The sequence below is a fragment of the Salmo salar genome, chromosome 13 (genome assembly GCF_965601325.2).
Source record: "Salmo salar chromosome 13, fSalSal1, whole genome shotgun sequence".
Taxonomy (NCBI): domain Eukaryota; kingdom Metazoa; phylum Chordata; class Actinopteri; order Salmoniformes; family Salmonidae; genus Salmo; species Salmo salar.
Window position 1 is genome coordinate 13,114,829 of NC_138303.1, and position 22,005 is coordinate 13,136,833.

The 22,005-nt window shown below is 43.0% G+C and overlaps 1 protein-coding gene across 2 annotated transcripts; it reads right to left on the minus strand.

Annotated features, from left to right (window-relative positions):
* Positions 1-368: 368 nt before the first annotated feature.
* Positions 369-14,934, minus strand: LOC106566420 (transcription factor GATA-5). 2 transcript variants are annotated; one of them, XM_014134429.3, is made up of 7 exons: positions 13,972-14,934; positions 12,680-13,357; positions 6,971-7,140; positions 4,695-4,823; positions 2,881-2,965; positions 2,565-2,695; positions 369-2,390 (listed from the first exon to the last, which is right to left on the minus strand). In XM_014134429.3, exons 2-7 carry the CDS (start codon positions 13,194-13,196, stop codon positions 2,271-2,273), a joined length of 1,152 nt encoding a protein of 383 aa, XP_013989904.2. In that variant the 5' UTR covers positions 13,197-13,357; positions 13,972-14,934; the 3' UTR covers positions 369-2,270. The 2 variants fall into 2 exon arrangements, with proteins under 2 accessions (XP_013989904.2, XP_013989907.2); XM_014134432.3 differs by lacking the exon at positions 13,972-14,934 and adding an exon at positions 13,591-13,829.
* Positions 14,935-22,005: the final 7,071 nt, after the last annotated feature.

Below are 22,005 nucleotides of genomic sequence, written 5' to 3' on the forward strand. Positions count from 1 at the left end.
TCCTACTGAGAACGCACATATTTAACTCTAACACACATCAAAATCCACCTGATATCATTAGTTTGAAACCAGATAACCAGACAAAACATATATTTTTTAGAGCCTACTATAATGTAGGCTCCTCTGACATAAATGGTTTGGCATCAAACAATTGTTTTCACTATAAATATCACACAGGATGTCAGTGGTTCTGGGAATAACCCTGCAGTCCACATAAGAAACAAGTGAAAATAGATGATTAAGGACTCAACTACCGTAAATAACTATGATGGCAGATCATGCACAAACAAAATCATTAAAAGGTCAAATAAAAGTGGATTTGTTTCCACAATTTCTTTAAAATCACTTTTCATAAAAACACAAAACAATGAATTTATCGGTTTAATAAACTAAACAGATTTCAAAGAGCATTGCAAAACCAGAGAGACTATCGCACCTGGTTAAAAAAGCTAAAAAGTATAATTAGGTTCAAGTCCCTGAACATTACAATTGTACGTTATGAAATACAAATAGAACTCCCTTATATTTCAACAGCAACAAAAAATACAGCAAAAACAAGTTGAATAACATATTCAGAATAATTAACATAAAAGTATATTTTTCTTTGTCTTACATTTTTGAAAATGAAGTAATTGCACGTTAAATGATCAGACGATACATTGTAAAAATTTGAACTAATAGAACAGTGGTTTTGGAAATATAGAAAACTGATTCAGTATGCAGTTGTGACGTCTAAAATAAAATAAAAAAGTATTTAGCCACTTTTAACCTATCTGATAAAATAGAAATGAATATATTTGCATCGTTTGTTAAATGAACAACATCTGTAATTCATTACATACAAAACACATGTAAATCTATACTTCCTATTTTTGAGGTCATACCTTGAACATACAAAACATTCTGAGAAGGGAAGGGACTTCTGGGATTTGACATGTTGTCTTTGGTGTTTTGTGATGATTCTTATCTCAACATAAATAATGTTTCTATGAAAGTTAACCATCTACACGGCAGTAATGAAACACGTTCAGAGGTAATAAAACACTTGTATTCTTTGTGCATCCGGTTTTGTGTTTAAAGGAATACTTCTGGATTTTGGCAATGAAACTCTTTATCTATTTCCACAGAGTCAGATGAAGGATACCAGATCGTGGATACCATTTGTATGTCTCTACATGCTAGCAGACACCCATAGACTCCCAGTCATTGCGCTAACGCTAATTTGCATTGGCTCGTGAAACTACCTCTAACTTTCTTCATAATGGACACAGAACCATAAAAATGGTATCCATGGGTTCATCTGACTCTGGGTCAGTAGATAAAGGGCCTCATCTGACTCTGGGTCAGTAGATAAAGGGCCTCATCTGACTCTGGGTCAGTAGATAAAGAGCCTCATCTGACTCTGGGTCAGTAGATAAAGGGCTTCATCTGACTCTGGGTCAGTAGATAAAGAGCCTCATCTGACTCTGGGTCAGTAGATAAAGGGCTTCATCTGACTCTGGGTCAGTAGATAAAGAGCCTCATCTGACTCTGGGTCAGTAGATAAAGAGCCTCATCTGACTCTGTGGAAATAGATAAAGGGCCTCATCTGACTCTGGGTCAGTAGATAAAGAGCCTCATCTGACTCTGGGTCAGTAGATAAAGGGCTTCATCTGACTCTGGGTCAGTAGATAAAGAGCCTCATCTGACTCTGGGTCAGTAGATAAAGAGCCTCATCTGACTCTGGGTCAGTAGATAAAGGGCCTCATCTGACTCTGGGTCAGTAGATAAAGAGCCTCATCTGACTCTGTGTCAGTAGATAAAGGGCCTCATCTGACTCTGGGTCAGTAGATAAAGAGCCTCATCTGACTCTGGGTCAGTAGATAAAGGGCCTCATCTGACTCTGGGTCAGTAGATAAAGGGCTTCATTGAAAAATCCCGAAGTATCCCTTTAACACTCTGTAATAACTTATTGAACTCTTTCTGGTTATTTCTTGAAACACCATGTAAAACTACGATGGTGAACTCAGCAAAATATCAATAATGACAACATCAATAAAGACAACAACAACAACAAAAACTAGAAATAGTATTGATAGTAGCCACAAATACATTCCACTTGATTGCCGTCGCTTCCTTCTGTTTTTCGATTCCTCAATTCCACGGGAAAAAGAGTTAGTCAATAACAGGTAGTTCTCTTCACAAGTCTATATTATCCACAGTGAGCTGAGCTAAGCTGTGTCCAGGCCCAGGCCCAGGACCTGGTCCAAGTGAACTGTGGTCTAGCTAGCTCACGCCTGAGACAGAGCACACCAGGAGTTCTGTGGGGCAATAGACGCAGGAGTGAAGGGGTAGTCCTCATACTTGATGTCCACATGTCCTGATCCTGCACTATCCAGATGTGATGAAGTCTTCAGAGAAAGAATTAGATATATAAATGATATGTAAATTAAGTGAACATCAAAAATGGAATTCTCATTACTGCCATATAATTTTCGGACAGTGAACATTGAAAGCATATCATACGGTATTAGTTGAAGATAGTACTGTAGTAGTGAAAGGATCCTGGAATACAGAGGGCTTACCTGGGACATAGAGGCTACGGCCTGTCTGGCGTGGGGGGAGGGGACCATGTTGGGTTCACTCTTTATAGTAGAGGCATGTTCTGAGACAGACAGGGAGAACGGGGAGTTGGTGCCTGATGCTGACGACCCTCCTGAAGAACACAGACAGATGGGTGAGTGAGTGACAGGTACAAATAGGACCAGACCGATATAAGATATCAATAGGATTTTATATGGGTCGGTTCACCCGCTCCCCTCTCTCTTACACACAGATGCAAACTTTCATCAACCTGACTAAACTTCACGCATTCTCTTTCCTTCCGTTCTTCATTCTTACCTGTTGAGGTTTTGGACTTCGGCATCTTAGGTTTCCGTTTCCTTGTCTGAATGCTTTCCTTCTTCATGGCCATTGGTCTGGGGATCTGAGAGGAGGAGGAGGAGGTGGAGAGGACAAGAATTTAGATCTAAGTTGTAACAAAGGAAAGCTTACCTGGAAAACACACTCAATGCCCCCTTCTTCCCAACTGTATCTAATGATAAGACCAACCATGATGACCTTGGTAAGCTTTCACACAAATAATATGCTGCCCACGCTGCACTGCCAGGCTGCTAAGGGTTGGTTATCTGACCCACGCTGCACTGCCAGGCTGCTAAGGGTTGGTTATCTGACCCACGCTGCACTGCCAGGCTGCTAAGGGTTGGTTATCTGACCCACACTGCACTGCCAGGCTGCTAAGGGTTGGTTATCTGACCCACGCTGCACTGCCAGGCTGCTAAGGGTTGGTTATCTGACCCACGCTGCACTGCCAGGCTGCTAAGGGTTGGTTATCTGACCCACGCTGCACTGCCAGGCTGCTAAGGGTTGGTTATCTGACCCACACTGCACTGCCAGGCTGCTAAGGGTTGGTTATCTGACCCACGCTGCACTGCCAGGCTGCTAAGGGTTGGTTATCTGACCCACGCTGCACTGCCAGGCTGCTAAGGGTTGGTTATCTGACCCACGCTGCACTGCCAGGCTGCTAAGGGTTGGTTATCTGACCCACGCTGCACTGCCAGGCTGCTAAGGGTTGGTTATCTGACCCACGCTGCACTTCCAGGCTGCTAAGGGTTGGTTATCTGACCCACGCTGCACTGCCAGGCTGCTAAGGGTTGGTTATCTGACCCACGCTGCACTGCCAGGCTGCTAAGGGTTGGTTATCTGACCCACGCTGCACTTCCAGGCTGCTAAGGGTTGGTTATCTGACTCACGCTGCACTGCCAGGCTGCTAAGGGTTGGTTATCTGACCCACGCTGCACTGCCAGGCTGCTAAGGGTTGGTTATCTGACCCACACTGCACTGCCAAGCTGCTAAGTGTTGGTTACGTGACCCACACTGCACTGCCAAGCTGCTAAGGGTTGGTTACGTGACCCACACTGCACTGCCAGGCTGCTAAGGGTTGGTTATCTGACCCACACTGCACTGCCAAGCTGCTAAGGGTTGGTTACGTGACCCACACTGCACTGCCAAGCTGCTAAGGGTTAGTTACGTGACCCATACTGCACTGCCAGGCTGCTAGGGGTTGGTTACATGACCCATACTGCACTGCCAGACTGCTAGGGGTTGGTTACGTGACCCACACTGCACTGCCAAGCTGCTAAGGGTTGGTTTTTAGAGCAGCATTTTAGACAGGTTTTTCTCCAACACAAACGATACACGTGTACATTACATGATGTAAGTAGAGTAGGGTACATGGGAAATGTGTGTGTGTGTGTGTGTGTGTGTGTGTCTGTGTGTGTGTGTGTGTGTGTGTGTGTGTGTGTGTGTGTGTGTGTGTGTGTGTGTGTGTGTGTGTGTGTGTGTGTGTGTGTGTGTGTGTGTGTGTGTGTGTGTTTGTGTGTGTGTGTGTGTCTGAATGGTGTGTGTGTGTGTGTGTGTGTGTGTGTGTGTGTGTGTGTGTGTGTGTGTGTGTGTCTGAATGGTGTGTGTGTGTGTGTGTGTGTGTGTGTGTGTGTGTGTGTGTGTGTGTGTGTGTGTGTGTGTGTGTGTGTGTGTGTGTGTGTGTGTGTGTGTGTGTATGGTGTGTATGTGTATGGTGTGTGTGTGTGTGTGTGTGTATGGTGTGTGTGTGTGTGTGTGTGTGTGTGTGTGTATGGTGTGTGTGTGTTGCCTACCCCATGTAGTTTCATGTAGAGGCCACACGCGTTGCAGACAGGCTCTCCCTCTGCACTGCGACGCCACAGCGTGGTGGTACTGGTGTGGCAGTTAGTGCAGCACAGGCCGGCCCGGCGAGATGTGGTCTGCTACAGATGGAGAAGACAGGCTGTCAATAACCAGACTATTCCATCACATAACTCAAAGCATTATACTGAGAGATAATTGGACCAAGGACAAGACCAGCTGAAGATGACAAGTGTAGTTTAGTGTTAGATGGCCAGTCGGCGCCTGGCGGATTGTATTGACAGGTGTTGGGAACGAGCACCTTAAAAGGATAGTTCAGCCCCCCCCCCCAAAAAAAAATGATTTAGCGTTGCTGACTCCATGGACTCTGTCGTATAATGTTATTTTTGGGGGGAGTAAACTACCCCTTCGCTGTAAGTGAAGTGCGTCGTATATACACGATGCCTCCATAGTATCCATAATGAGGCCAATCATGTAGTGTACTGCTAAAGACATGAGAAATGTTTCTCATAGCACTGGGCCCTAAGCTCTCCTGGCTGAACCTGCCTCGCCTCTCTATCTATCAGCTTGTTATTGGACACAAGTGAGATTTCTCTGCAGAAACACATAGTAGTTTCTGTTCTCTCGCTTAGTACAGATCTGGCTAAAAACAGATAACCCAAGGGCAAGGTCACTGAAGAACAAATAAAAACAGATAACCCTGGGGCAAGGTCACTGAAGGACAAATAAAAACAGATAACCCTGGGGCAAGGTCACTGAAGAACAAATAAAAACAGATAACCCTGGGGCAAGGTCACTGAAGGACAAATAAAAACAGATAACCCTGGGGCAAGGTCACTGAAGAACAAATAAAAACAGATAACCCTGGGGCAAGGTCACTGAAGGACAAATAAAAACAGATAACCCTGGGGCAAGGTCACTGAAGGACAAATAAAAACAGATAACCCTGGGGCAAGGTCACTGAAGGACAAATAAAAACAGATAACCCTGGGGCAAGGTCACTGAAGGACAAATAAAAACAGATAACCCTGGGGCAAGGTCACTGAAGAACAAATAAAAACAGATAACCCTGGGGCAAGGTCACTGAAGGACAAATAAAAACAGATAACCCTGGGGCAAGGTCACTGAAGAACAAATAAAAACAGATAACCCTGGGGCAAGGTCACTGAAGGACAAATAAAAACCGATAACCCTGGGGCAAGGTCACTGAAGAACAAATAAAAACAGATAACCCAAGGGCAAGGTCACTGAAGAACAAATAAAAACAGATAACCCTGGGGCAAGGTCACTGAAGGACAAATAAAAACAGATAACCCTGGGGCAAGGTCACTGAAGAACAAAGAAAAACAGATAACCCTGGGGCAAGGTCACTGAAGGACAAATAAAAACACATAACCCGGCGGCAAGGTCACTGAAGGACAAATAAAAACAGATAACCCTGGGGCAAGGTCACTGAAGAACAAATAAAAACAGATAACCCTGGGGCAAGGTCACTGAAGGACAAATAAAAACAGATAACCCTGGGGCAAGGTCACTGAAGGACAAATAAAAACAGATAACCCTGGGGCAAGGTCACTGAAGAACAAATAAAAACAGATAACCCTGGGGCAAGGTCACTGAAGAACAAATAAAAACAGAAGCAGGCCAGGCTGAGCTGAAGGCTGAGCTGAAGGCTGAGCTGAAGGCTGAGCTGAAGGCTGAGCTGAAGGCTGAGCTGAAGGCTGAGCTGGCCATGGTAATTCACAGCAGCTGCTGGCTCTGAGAGGCTGGTTCCTGCCTGGGAAAGAGACTGGCCTCTTTCTCTCAGTCTACTACACTGACCTTCTGAAGGAACAGACTGGCCCTTTACCTCACACTCTTTTTCCTCCAATACCAGGTTAACGGTTTGGACCTAGAAGAAACTACTATCTGCATAAGACGGTTTTTCTCTAAATCAAATCAATACATTTAGTGACCAAAATATTCTTAAACGTCCATATTGAAGTGCACATTGACTATTGTAATATATACTGTATATGTGAATAATAAGACAAATTCAATTAATCAATCAAATGTATTTTATAAATCCCTTTTTACATCAGCAGTTTGTCACTTAGTGCTTTACAGATACCCAGCATAAAACCCCAAACAGCAAGCAATGCTGGGGCAGAAGCACACTGACCTGGAAAAACTCACTAGAAGGCAGGAGGAACCTAGGAGGAAACCTACTTCAAAGTTATGTTACGTTCATACACTTTTATGAACATACAAATAACGCAATGGTGCTTACCAGGCGTTTCTGGGGTTTGATGAGCGGTCTGTTGATTCCATTCATCTTGTGGTACAGTCCGCAGGCATTGCAGAGGTAGTGCCCGGTACCATCCCGTCGCCACAGAGGAGTAGAGATGGAGCCACAGTTTACGCACTCGCGCCCCTCTCCTGGGAACTCCTCTGACATGTCTGTGATATGATGCAGCCAGGTCATAGAGTAGTAATGTTATCTGGAGCCTAGGTGGTGTTGGGTTGAACAGGGCTGAAACTAGCTATGAAAATACCCATCATCATCACGTTCAGTTAAATTGCATCATTCTGTAAATTTGGACATAATATTATTTCCAAGACACTTTAGTAAAATGGGAGTTTATAGACGATGGCATACAATTTAGGCCTATTGTGTTTGCAAGTGCTATGTGTGTGCCTATTTGTATATTGTGTAAAAATGTTGTTCTTTGGTCAGTTTTGTATTTTTTGGATACATTGAAATCATATAAAATAAATCATGAATCCAGACGTGAAGGCCGTAAGATAAGACATCTTTGATGTTTGTAAACTCATATCAGCGGACAGAACACGCCAGCATGTTTGATGTTTGTAAACCTGTATTGGTGGACATAACATGCCAGCATGTTTGATGTTTGTAAACCTGTATTGGTAGACATAACATGCCAGCATGTTTGATGTTTGTAAACCTGTATTGGTAGACATAACACGCCAGCATGTTTGATGTTTGTAAACCTGTATTGGTAGACATAACATGCCAGCATGTTTGATGTTTGTAAACCTGTATTGGTGGACATAACATGCCAGCATGTTTGATGTTTGTAAACCTGTATTGGTGGACATAACATGCCAGCATGTTTGATGTTTGTAAACCTGTATTGGTGGACATAACATGCCAGCATGTTTGATGTTTGTAAACCTGTATTGGTAGACATAACATGCCAGCATGTTTGATGTTTGTAAACCTGTATTGGTGGACATAACATGCCAGCATGTCTGATGTTTGTAAACCTGTATTGGTGGACATAACATGCCAGCATGTTTGATGTTTGTAAACCTGTATTGGTAGACATAACATGCCAGCATGTTTGATGTTTGTAAACCTGTATTGGTGGACATAACATGCCAGCATGTTTGATGTTTGTAAACCTGTATTGGTAGACATAACATGCCAGCATGTTTGATGTTTGTAAACCTGTATTGGTGGACATAACATGCCAGCATGTTTGATGTTTGTAAACCTGTATTGGTAGACATAACATGCCATCATGTTTGATGTTTGTAAACCTGTATTGGTGGACATAACATGCCAGCATGTTTGATGTTTGTAAACCTGTATTGGTGGACATAACATGCCAGCATGTTTGATGTTTGTAAACCTGTATTGGTAGACATAACATGCCAGCATGTTTGATGTTTGTAAACCTGTATTGGTGGACATAACATGCCAGCATGTTTGATGTTTGTAAACCTGTATTGGTGGACATAACATGCCAGCATGTTTGATGTTTGTAAACCTGTATTGGTAGACATAACATGCCAGCATGTTTGATGTTTGTAAACCTGTATTGGTGGACATAACATGCCAGCATGTTTGATGTTTGTAAACCTGTATTGGTGGACATAACATGCCAGCATGTTTGATGTTTGTAAACCTGTATTGGTAGACATAACATGCCAGCATGTTTGATGTTTGTAAACCTGTATTGGTGGACATAACATGCCAGCATGTTTGATGTTTGTAAACCTGTATTGGTGGACATAACATGCCAGCATGTTTGATGTTTGTAAACCTGTATTGGTGGACATAACATGCCAGCATGTTTGATGTTTGTAAACCTGTATTGGTAGACATAACATGCCATCATGTTTGATGTTTGTAAACCTGTATTGGTGGACATAACATGCCAGCATGTTTGATGTTTGTAAACCTGTATTGGTGGACATAACATGCCAGCATGTTTGATGTTTGTAAACCTGTATTGGTAGACATAACATGCCAGCATGTTTGATGTTTGTAAACCTGTATTGGTGGACATAACATGCCAGCATGTTTGATGTTTGTAAACCTGTATTGGTGGACATAACATGCCAGCATGTTTGATGTTTGTAAACCTGTATTGGTGGACATAACATGCCAGCATGTTTGATGTTTGTAAACCTGTATTGGTAGACATAACATGCCAGCATGTTTGATGTTTGTAAACCTGTATTGGTGGACATAACATGCCAGCATGTTTGATGTTTGTAAACCTGTATTGGTGGACATAACATGCCAGCATGTTTGATGTTTGTAAACCTGTATTGGTAGACATAACATGCCATCATGTTTGATGTTTGTAAACCTGTATTGGTGGACATAACATGCCAGCATGTTTGATGTTTGTAAACCTGTATTGGTGGACATAACATGCCAGCATGTTTGATGTTTGTAAACCTGTATTGGTGGACATAACATGCCAGCATGTTTGATGTTTGTAAACCTGTATTGGTAGACATAACATGCCAGCATGTTTGATGTTTGTAAACCTGTATTGGTAGACATAACATGCCAGCATGTTTGATGTTTGTAAACCTGTATTGGTGGACATAACATGCCAGCATGTTTGATGTTTGTAAACCTGTATTGGTGGACATAACATGCCAGCATGTTTGATGTTTGTAAACCTGTATTGGTAGACATAACATGCCAGCATGTTTGATGTTTGTAAACCTGTATTGGTAGACATAACATGCCAGCATGTTTGATGTTTGTAAACCTGTATTGGTGGACATAACATGCCAGCATGTTTGATGTTTGTAAACCTGTATTGGTGGACATAACATGCCAGCATGTTTGATGTTTGTAAACCTGTATTGGTGGACATAACATGCCAGCATGTTTGATGTTTGTAAACCTGTATTGGTGGACATAACATGCCAGCATGTTTGATGTTTGTAAACCTGTATTGGTGGACATAACATGCCAGCATGTTTGATGTTTGTAAACCTGTATTGGTGGACATAACATGCCAGCATGTTTGATGTTTGTAAACCTGTATTGGTGGACATAACATGCCAGCATGTTTGATGTTTGTAAACCTGTATTGGTGGACATAACATGCCAGCATGTTTGATGTTTGTAAACCTGTATTGGTGGACATAACATGCCAGCATGTTTGATGTTTGTAAACCTGTATTGGTAGACATAACATGCCATCATGTTTGATGTTTGTAAACCTGTATTGGTGGACATAACATGCCAGCATGTTTGATGTTTGTAAACCTGTATTGGTGGACATAACATGCCAGCATGTTTGATGTTTGTAAACCTGTATTGGTGGACATAACATGCCAGCATGTTTGATGTTTGTAAACCTGTATTGGTAGACATAACATGCCAGCATGTTTGATGTTTGTAAACCTGTATTGGTAGACATAACATGCCAGCATGTTTGATGTTTGTAAACCTGTATTGGTGGACATAACATGCCAGCATGTTTGATGTTTGTAAACCTGTATTGGTGGACATAACATGCCAGCATGTTTGATGTTTGTAAACCTGTATTGGTAGACATAACATGCCAGCATGTTTGATGTTTGTAAACCTGTATTGGTAGACATAACATGCCAGCATGTTTGATGTTTGTAAACCTGTATTGGTGGACATAACATGCCAGCATGTTTGATGTTTGTAAACCTGTATTGGTGGACATAACATGCCAGCATGTTTGATGTTTGTAAACCTGTATTGGTGGACATAACATGCCAGCATGTTTGATGTTTGTAAACCTGTATTGGTGGACATAACATGCCAGCATGTTTGATGTTTGTAAACCTGTATTGGTGGACATAACATGCCAGCATGTTTGATGTTTGTAAACCTGTATTGGTGGACATAACATGCCAGCATGTTTGATGTTTGTAAACCTGTATTGGTGGACATAACATGCCAGCATGTTTGATGTTTGTAAACCTGTATTGGTGGACATAACATGCCAGCATGTTTGATGTTTGTAAACCCATATCGTGGACGTAAAGCGCCAACGCCTGATAAATATTCCCCCCTCTTAGCTCGCTCGAGAGGAATTTAAAACCCTCTTCTGATGAAAAGAGAACTAAACCGAATGTATCAATATGGAGAGAGGGTCATAGACGTATCTATTAGGGCGGCTTGCTGGCGGGGCACAGAGCGCAGACGGTGGAATGTTAATGGGGCTCTATCAGTGTTACGGATCAAGGGGTCCCCATATCACTCAAGCTACTGACACTAGACGGCCTCCTACAATTAATCACTCGAATTCCTTATTCACATATTGAAATAACATAAATAGATTAAAAAAAAACAACAACAGTAATATTGATAACAATAGAAGAAGAAAAAAGTAACAACAATGATTTTTTTATCATGCTAAATGTCTTATTTTCCTCATGCGTAAATGTGCCATGAGATATCAAGGTGCCATATCTAAAATATTGACAACATAGTCTAGTGAACCAGACATGGGGTAAATATCTAAACCTACTGTTCACACACACACGCACACACACACACACACACACACACACACACACACACACACACACACACACACACACAAACATAGACACAAACACATACACACACTTATCGTTTAGATTCAACAAGTTAGCAAATCGATTAACCGTCGATCCAAAATAAATAAAAAATAACGGGATATTTTCACCAGGATGAAAATTCGTTCCTGTTTCATGTGAAACGAAGTAATAAAGAAACATATAGTGTTTATTGTTATTAACATGGAATGGACTATGGCCTAGAAATGAACTGCGTCCTTATGTCCATGCAACAGGTCAAAATACCACTTTAGAACATTCTGGATTTTGGACCATCAAAGGACGTGTTGACTGCTTACTAAACGTGTATCGTAAAGCCATTTCCATATAGGCCTTTCTGTCTGATCAAGGTGACAATTGGACGGTTTCCACTAGTGAGTGTGTATTGATCATCAAAACACTAGAAAATAAAACGGACTGTTGGTGGGGATGCAATTAGCACCTGAATTAACTGGTTTTAGCAACCTCTCTTTTAAAGAATGTGTATTGTGAAAGCTGGTAAAGATTCTTTTTTTTTGAAGGTTGATTGAATCACTGTGACTGACTACAATCGATGGGAGAATTAACCACATACAATGGGACTTCTCAATCGCATCCATAAATACCTTTAGAAAGAACACAGAAAGAAATTGTGAAATCAGAGCACGGGCCTCTGTAAGCCTTCACAGACACACAAACGAATAGCCTCATTAGCAAAAGTTATAAACCGGAGAAATAACTGTTATAATAACAGTTTTTCCATTAAATTGTGAATTATCCACAACTTTTAATCTTATTAAAATCGTATTCATATTTATCAAAATATAGGTCTACATATTTTGTCTGCCTATATGCAGGGTTACTAGGCCTGGGATATACATTACATTTACATTTACGTCATTTAGCAGACGCTCTTATCCAGAGCGACTTACAAATTGGTGCATTCACCTTATGATATCCATATCATATGATATCATATACATTTAATTATGGTCCTTTTTGTTCATCGTGTGCTATTTATTTTTGTTCGTGGCCTTCACCAATTACACCATTACACAAACACAGAACAACGGGACATTAGTAAATAGGATTACATGATTTGATATTACAAATTCCCTTCTGTTTAAGAGGAAATGTCAGACAAAAATCAAAGACTGTTACATACCAAAACTGGACCGTCTACCAGACAGGCAACCTTGTCGTCCCTGAAGACTGATCATACCGCTCTCAAAGTGTCCAGGTGTCCAAGAGGTCGCCATCTCCGGGCTCATATACGCGTAGGGACTCGAGAATGATCCTCCAACGGACCGCACTAATGTGCTGCCATAGTGGTCAACCCGACCACCGTTACTAAGCACTAGCTGGTTCTGGTAGGCTGTGTCCCTGCCGTTATTGCTGCTTACTGGCGGGCTGTGAGAGTAAGAGAACCCGGGAGGCGGATGGGGGCTGCCCGGAATGAAAGACGAACTGTCTGAGCCAGCCGGAGACCAGCCGTGATGCCCGCCGAGGCCATGGGACTGATGGGCGGACTCGCATGTTTGCAAGTACGGCAGGGTTTGCAGCATAGCAGGCACCCTCGTAGTGGGCACGTAGACTGGGGAACTCGCTGAAGGGTGCATGTAGTTCCCTGCATCGTGTGCGTATGGGGACTGGTTGGATGACATAGCAAGGCTTTGGTACATTTTAACACCGTATTCTCGCCCTATATGGAAGAATATGGGTTTGGACTCCTGGGACAAAGTGGGTCACGACAAGACACTTTCAATTAGCTCCTAGGACAGCTTGAGTCGTCGGCGATTTTTCGTTATCCAGTTTGCGGGATAATGAGCAAATAAATCCGTTCCTGTATGAAAGGGAAACACCACAATAAACAACAGTGTCCTGTAGTGGAGAGATGAAACCCATAGCACTAATTACAGCATAAACATCACCCAGCTACAGTTAGACCTGGGACATAACCTGTTATATGTCTATTATCGCCATCTCTTGTAAAACACGCTCGTTTCCCTTTAAAATAACTTTCGATATTATTTAGGTAAATCTGTGGACAATATCAGGAATTATGCCTAAACTAACCCGGTGTAAATCGCAATAGTTCGGCTTTAGAAATAACATGAAAAATAGAAAACAAATTGATTACATTCAACAACAAGAGTAAGATATTATTTGTATCACTCTTATTGACATGTAACGGATTAAAATGACACTAACGGTTCCCCATATCTTTACGTGGAGACTATCAGCGACCACAGCTAACCTGAGGATCACTGGTCCTGCATTTTGTAATTCAATTATTGCAGGAACCTAATCAAACACCACAATCACAATAGATAGGCGAGCCATATCTGGGATGCACATATTTCTATCAATAGTAACGCGAAACAGATAAAACGTTGATAGCAGTGTGTGTGCACAGGAGGAATACAATTTCATCCAAGAACTTTTGTATTATCTTACCAGATAAGAACAGTTGGGTGATAAAGCTTTTTCCAGAGGAGCAGGTTCAGCAGCGCTTTGTTCAAACTTGTTCACTTAGATAGACTCAACGAAAGTGACCGAGGCTCCCACAAAGATGTACAAAACGCCTTTGTGCCGAAAAGTTTACGAGGAAAAAATATTTCTTACTTCCCCGGATGGTCTAAGCCTCTCTCTCTATCACTTCTTTGTAAGTGAAGATAGTTAACGTCGCTGATAATTGCTGATTTAATAGAGCTCCGATTAGTTCTCTGCTGGAAAACTTTACTGGGAGTTATTTGTACGGGCTAGACCACGTGACGCACAAGGTAGGACTCAGAAGTTGGAGGAGGAGAGGGGCAGAGGGGGCAAGCGCAAGACCAGCTTTAATGAATCCTATCTGAAGAAGAGACACACTTTTGCGGAATTTGCTGTGCTTTATTTTTTACAATCAACAATAAGTTAAAATTGAAAGATTCACGAAATTGTCACAGTTCTTTCTGAAATGTTAAAGTTGTTTTAAAATGATTCAACCCAATAAATGATGTGATACTTCTATTGTTTTCCTATATATTAATCGTGACGGTGCAGTCTAGTAACTAACGGACAACAAAATAAAAATGATAAATAAAACACCGAAAAGTAAACAGACTCTGTAGGCTTGCCTTTATTTTAATTCAACAAAGATAGATCAACACGGGTCAAATTTACGCAGCACATCTTTTTAGATTGGTCATCATTCAACTAGTGCTGTGTGTCTAGAAACGAGCCGTACACAAACTTAGCTAAATCAGAGCTTGCTGTACAAATAATGTCTCCTCTGAGAGGGAAAGTTATGCTTGTTATCTTATGACCATATATGAGAATGAGATCTCTATAAAAACAACAACGGGGCGATAAGAGATACTACCAATAACTTGGCATGATGATAGAACAATTATCACTTTAACTATAGACATTTGGAATTATTGTCAGTTAACGATTGACTCCACCTCCAGAAGAAAAAGTGATCTATTTTCTGTAATTATTATCGTTATGATTAGGACGGTTATCAGTAGTCCTAATACCTCAAGGCAGAGTCTAACAAATACTGCCACTAGCATCGCGCTATCTCACCGTAACTTTCATTACCAAGGATAACAAAACGGTCCTTAAAATGGGCTAACTATGACAATTACATTATTATCATGCTGTGCTTATGTTATTATGTATTGCTTGTCTAATGTGACAAAATGGTAGCTGTACTTGCCGTGATTATGATTCAATTATTACATTGTCAAATGTTAATTTGATCTGTGTTTTGTGCACATGATATTTCAAGAAATATGGTCTTATAAGCCCACGTGGGCTGTGCACCAATTGGTGTATGACACCGAACTAAAATAAATAAATCAGTCAGTTATTACAATGAGGAGTATTATTAGTGGTACGCTAGGCTTAGAGTTGGTCTTGTCGTAGTTGGAGTGGTATTAACCCACTGCTCCCAGGCCGTCGTTGAAAATAAGAAATTCTTCATAACTGACTTGCCTAGTTAAATAATATATGCTATTGCCTCGCCGTCACTCACTAGGCCTATATATGAATTATAGTCTACGGATAAGTGGGAAGGTATCGAAATACTGCTATTATACTTTCAACTGCCTTGTTCAGGGGCAGAACGACAGATTTTTACCTTGTCAGCTCGGGGATTCGATCTGCAACCTTTCGCTTACTGGTCCATCTCTCTAACTACTAGGATACCTGTCTAGTTCTGCACAACAACTAAAATGAAATCCAGATAATTTACATCACGTTCTGTTTTACTTTTGTATATAAAAATAATAATAATTGTTGGCCCTTGTGAAAATTAGTTGTGATATTTTCTGAAGCAGATTGTTTCTGTGTTTCTTCTCGATGTTTCCTCGTCGACACAGCTGATCGCAGCCGCTGATGATGACGTTCTAAACGGTCGTCTCACTCCTCCTGCTCCTCCGAGCGCAGAGAGATATAGGAGACAATCACTTCTACTCAATACATGTATTTTATTTTATCACCGAGGAGGGTCCAACGACCTGTGACTTGAATCAGTCTGTTCATTTTCTACAGTCGTCTTTTAATCAAGGATGGGTTTGGTCGTCTGAATGTCTGTCATCATAGGCCCTATTCCCACTACGAGATATGAAGGAGCGTGATGAGCGGGGTGGCAAAACCTCATTTAACTTTTCAATTCAAATGACATACTTGCCTTACCTTTTGTTGTGGCTGGCAACGCGACTTTCTTGATCCGCAGCTCACATTTAACATACGTTTCAGTGGCCACTAGCCAGTAAGCACAAACTATTCAACAATGACAAAAACTGTTATTCTACAACATTTTACACTATTCAATAATGCAACAATTCACAAGCATGCATGTGCAGACAGTTAAAAGGTTTATTTTCCCGTCTTGTAACATTTGTAACACAAAACTAAGGATTAGTCATTTCATTCGAATATAAAAGTACAGTAGGCCTACCTTACAACCAGGCTTTGTTTTATCACTGTAATGCAAATAATTCAAAGTGGTAAAAGCAAATTGCTACTGAAAACGTGGGTATAAAGGGAACTCACCACAACGAGCTGTTTTATATGGAAGCCATACCCGCCTCAACGAGGGCCCGGAGTTAGTTAGGTTAGCCTACTACCATATCAGGAAAAAACTCCTGGCCTCAGGAAAACAATCCCCTTCCACCACTCTGGGAACTGTGGTGCCACCTTTAAAATCGCCACACAATGTTGCATATAAAAAACATATCCTATTTGTATTATCTAAATGTAACATGTTTCTGGTGGTGGGATGTGCTCCCATAGTGTAGCCGGAAGCTACTGCAACAATGTCCGAATGTAACAAACTGTTACTGCAACAATGTCCGAATGTAACAAACTGTTACTGCAACAATGTCTGAATGTAACAAACTGTTACTGCAACAATGTCTGAATGTAACAAACTGTTACTGCAACAATGTCTGAATGTAACAAACTGTTACTGCAACAATGTCCGAATGTAACAAATTGTTACTGCAACAATGTCCGAATGTAACAAACTGTTACTGCAACAATGTCCGAATGTAACAAACTGTTACTGCAACAATGTCCGAATGTAACAAACTGTTACTGCAATAATGTCTGAATGTAACAAACTGTTACTGCAACAATGTCTGAATGTAACAAACTGTTACTGCAACAATTTCCGAATGTAACAAACTGTTACTGCAATTTATTAAGGTAAACACTAAATAATACAAGTCTCAAATATTAGGAAAATGTCTATACATTTCAGCTGTTTCAAACCCATTGCTCTGCTATTACCATTTATACTGTAGGAGTGAGTGTTGGCTCAACGAGACATTTCTGTTTACACCGTCCTGCTTCAAACCGGGGCGACTGTCTGGACGAGCGTCGTGTGTCACCTTCGGAGGTAGCGGTTTCAGACGTAGCAAGTACGCAAGTATACATTACAGTAATATGTGTAGCCGACGAAGAGGCTCATAGAATAAATCTTTACTCTGAGTATGTGATCCACCAATCAGTGTTAAAACAGCTCAGTCTGTCAACATTTGGAGATTTCACTGAATGCCTGTCATCAGGTTGACTCTGGAAAAACGAGGTAGAATAGTATAGCAAGTATGTTTGGTGTTTTTTTATTCATGGTATTTCGACTATGGCGAAACAATGTTCATTGCTCATTTATATTCAATTACAATTTTTATTCGTAACGAGCTCTATCCACCAGAAATGATAAAGAAAGAGTTCATCTGAAAAATTACACGTATCGATGGTTTGAACAAAGGGTGTGTAATTGTGATACTCTTGAGACAGACTCGTCTATGCATTGCACGACATATTCACGAAAACATGCTGCAATGTGTGGGATATTAACTGTATATGGTCATGTGTAGCATGCAAGACAGTGTGATTGTTTTATCAATTAGCACGACTGCTAACGATTGACAAATTGAAATATTTTAGATATTTAATTAGGTAATTGACCTATTTATAACGCTTCTGTTCTAAATTGCCAAATCAGCATTCGTACAGAAAATGTAATTTTTGTTAGTCAAAATATGTATATAAACCATTTTACTTCTGCAGCTAGAAAAATGTAATCTGAGTTAGGCTATACTTGTAACCCCAAAAATATTAATATATTTCACATTGTTAACGGAATTGCTTTTAGGCTACTACTTTTGACACAAGCATATGTTAAGCCTGTAAGAAATAATGGATACAAGTTATTCAAAAAAATATAAATGTAAACTTATTGTAGGAATAAACAAAACAACTCCCCTCATCATTTCCTTTCTATTTATTTGTTCAATTGACAATAAAAAGTTTATACATTTCAGGGCAAGTGTACATTTTCGCGGGTGTCACTTTCAGCTAACCAAATTAATATTTTATCTCTTAATAATATATTCTCCTATTCTTTCTAACACATGTGATTGGACAAGTTGATTAGATAAAAGCAGGCCCATTCTCATTACAGGGCTAATCACACAGGCAACCATTACGATGCCAAGCAGATCATATTGATTCCTCTATTTCAATAGTTGTTGTTGAATTTCAAAAATATAGAAGAAAATACGTAAACGACAAGATAAGATGTAGTCGTACTTTTTAAATGAATGGTCTTTATTATTGACAGTGAGTAGAACTCTTGCAGTAGAACATCACGTCATCAAATAAATCGGATAATATGACAATTGTTCCTGTGACCCTATAGCGAACCTTGAACCTACATGCCCCTTTGACCCATCAATTATTCTTCGTCCTGCGGCTGTCATAATCCTAATATTTCACCAACAAACCAAACTGGCGGGTTAGTGCGCGGTGTAAATCTCCTCTCACACTAGAGAGGCTGATACGACTCTTATGAATGAGGTGCCTCGTGAGCCCTGCTCCGCGCGAGCCTCATTATACAGTCCATCACGCTGCTCCAAACGGGTCCGAGAGGGGGCCGTAGACCACTCGATCTACCCCATCCCCGGTCAGTCTCTGGTTGCCCTGTCCCAGTCAGTCTCAGGTTACCCTGTCCCCGGTCAGTCCAGTCAGTCTCTGGTTACCCTGTCCCCGGTCAGTCCAGTCAGTCTCTGGTTGCCCTGTCTCTGGTCAGTCCGGTCAGTCTCTGGTTGCCCTGTCTCTGGTCAGTCTCTGGTTACCCCGTCCCTGGTCAGTCTCTGGTTACCCCATCCCTGGTCAGTCCAGTCAGTCTCTGGTTACCCTATCCCTGGTCAGTCCAGTCAGTCTCTGGTTACCCCGTCCCTGGTCAGTCTCTGGTTACCCCGTCCCCGGTCAGTCTCTGGTTACCCTGTCCCCAGTCAGTCGCTGGGTACCCTGTCCCCAGTCAGTCTCTGGTTGCCCTGTCCCCGGTCAGTCCGGTCAGTCTCTGGTTACCCTGTCCCTGGTCAGTCTCTGGTTACCCTGTCCCCGGTCAGTCTCTGGTTATCCCGTCCCCGGTCAGTCTCTGGTTACCCCGTCCCCGGTCAGTCTCTGGTTACCCCGTCTCCACTCAGTCTCTGGTTACCCCGTCCCCGGTCAGTCTCTGGTTACCCCGTCCCGAGTCAGTCTCTGGTTACCCCGTCTCCAGTCAGTCTCTGGTTACCCTGTCCCTGGTCAGTCTCTGGTTACCCCGTCCCGAGTCAGTCTCTGGTTACCCCGTCTCCAGTCAGTCTCTGGTTACCCTGTCCCTGGTCAGTCTCTGGTTACCCCGTCTCCAGTCAGTCTCTGGTTACCCTGTCCCTGGTCAGTCTCTGGTTACCCCGTCCCCGGTCAGTCTCTGGTTACCCCGTCCCGAGTCAGTCTCTGGTTACCCCGTCTCCAGTCAGTCTCTGGTTACCCTGTCCCTGGTCAGTCTCTGGTTACCCCGTCCCCGGTCAGTCTCTGGTTACCCCGTCCCGAGTCAGTCTCTGGTTACCCCGTCTCCAGTCAGTCTCTGGTTACCCCGTCCCCGGTCAGTCTCTGGTTACCCCGTCTCCAGTCAGTCTCTGGTTACCCCGTCTCCAGTCAGTCTCTGGTTACCCCGTCCCCGGTCAGTCTCTGGTTACCCCGTCTCCACTCAGTCTCTGGTTACCCTGTCCCTGGTCAGTCTCTGGTTACCCCGTCTCCACTCAGTCTCTGGTTACCCCGTCCCCGGTCAGTCTCTGGTTACCCCGTCTCCACTCAGTCTCTGGTTACCCCGTCTCCACTCAGTCTCTGGTTACCCCATCCCTGGTCAGTCTCTGGTTACCCCGTCTCCACTCAGTCTCTGGTTACCCCATCCCTGGTCAGTCTCTGGTTACCCCGTCTCCACTCAGTCTCTGGTTACCCCGTCTCCACTCAGTCTCTGGTTACCCTGTCCCCGGTCAGTCTCTGGTTACCCCGTCTCCACTCAGTCTCTGGTTACCCCATCCCCGGTCAGTCTCTGGTTACCCCGTCTCCACTCAGTCTCTGGTTACCCCGTCTCCACTCAGTCTCTGGTTACCCTGTCCCCACTCAGTCTCTGGTTACCCCGTCTCCACTCAGTCTCTGGTTACCCTGTCCCCGGTCAGTCTCTGGTTACCCCGTCTCCACTCAGTCTCTGGTTACCCCATCCCTGGTCAGTCTCTGGTTACCCCGTCTCCACTCAGTCTCTGGTTACCCCATCCCTGGTCAGTCTCTGGTTACCCCGTCTCCACTCAGTCTCTGGTTACCCCATCCCTGGTCAGTCTCTGGTTACCCCGTCTCCACTCAGTCTCTGGTTACCCCGTCTCCACTCAGTCTCTGGTTACCCTGTCCCTGGTCAGTCTCTGGTTACCCCGTCTCCACTCAGTCTCTGGTTACCCTGTCCCTGGTCAGTCTCTGGTTACCCCGTCTCCACTCAGTCTCTGGTTACCCTGTCCCCGGTCAGTCTCTGGTTACCCCGTCTCCACTCAGTCTCCGGTTACCCCATCCCCGGTCAGTCTCTGGTTACCCCGTCCCCGGTCAGTCTCTGGTTACCCCGTCTCCACTCAGTCTCTGGTTACCCTGTCCCCGGTCAGTCTCTGGTTACCCCGTCCCGAGTCAGTCTCTGGTTACCCCGTCTCCAGTCAGTCTCTGGTTACCCTGTCCCTGGTCAGTCTCTGGTTACCCCGTCTCCACTCAGTCTCTGGTTACCCCATCCCTGGTCAGTCTCTGGTTACCCCGTCTCCACTCAGTCTCTGGTTACCCTGTCCCTGGTCAGTCTCTGGTTACCCCGTCTCCACTCAGTCTCTGGTTACCCTGTCCCCGGTCAGTCTCTGGTTACCCCGTCTCCACTCAGTCTCTGGTTACCCCATCCCCGGTCAGTCTCTGGTTACCCCGTCCCCGGTCAGTCTCTGGTTACCCCGTCTCCACTCAGTCTCTGGTTACCCTGTCCCTGGTCAGTCTCTGGTTACCCCGTCTCCACTCAGTCTCTGGTTACCCTGTCCCTGGTCAGTCTCTGGTTATCCTTAAGCACGTATTTGTTATTTATGTCCATTTTAGTAATGTTCTGTTTCTCTTGGTTGTACACCATGGAGAAATGGTCATTTGATTAATGCCTTTCGACTTTGATCATCTACAAATTTGAAGCCACTGTCATTTGTGGCGTACATTCCTTCGCCTTGAATGGAATTTCTGGGTTTATCTTCATCTTTTATATTACCCTAGAGAGAGCACAGGAATTTCCAGAGGTATTTATTGTCTATGAATGGACGGATTAGTACAGTATAGTCAATTGGAGAGACACCAAGACATCTGCAGCATCTGAGGGCTAGTGAGGTCCCTTTGGAGTGTATGTGTGTGTGTGTGTGTGTGTGTGTGTGTGTGTGTATGTGTGTGTGTATGTGTGTGTGTGTGTGTGTGTGTGTGTGTGTGTGTGTGTGTGTGTGTGTGTGTGTGTGTGTGTGTGTGTGTGTGTGTGTGTGTGTGTGTGTGTGTGTGTGTGAGCCTCATTCAGTACACCCACTGACCATTTCTCCGGGTGCTAGTTTTGTGCAATAATATTTACTCATGTCTGATTCTGTGTGGTATTAATGTGGCTGTGGTTGTCCGAACATGGTTTGT

Bases quoted from the DNA above. Each gene is read 5' to 3' on its own strand.
- LOC106566420 (XM_014134429.3), bottom strand. From the start codon at position 13,196: ATGTACCAAAGCCTTGCTATGTCATCCAACCAGTCCCCATACGCACAC. The intron at 4,824-6,970 runs GTAAGCACCATT...CTCCATCTGTAG, and splicing joins TCAAACCCCAGAAACGCCTG to CAGACCACATCTCGCCGGGC. The intron at 2,966-4,694 runs GTAGGCAACACA...TCCTCCTCTCAG, and splicing joins TCTACATGAAACTACATGGG to ATCCCCAGACCAATGGCCAT.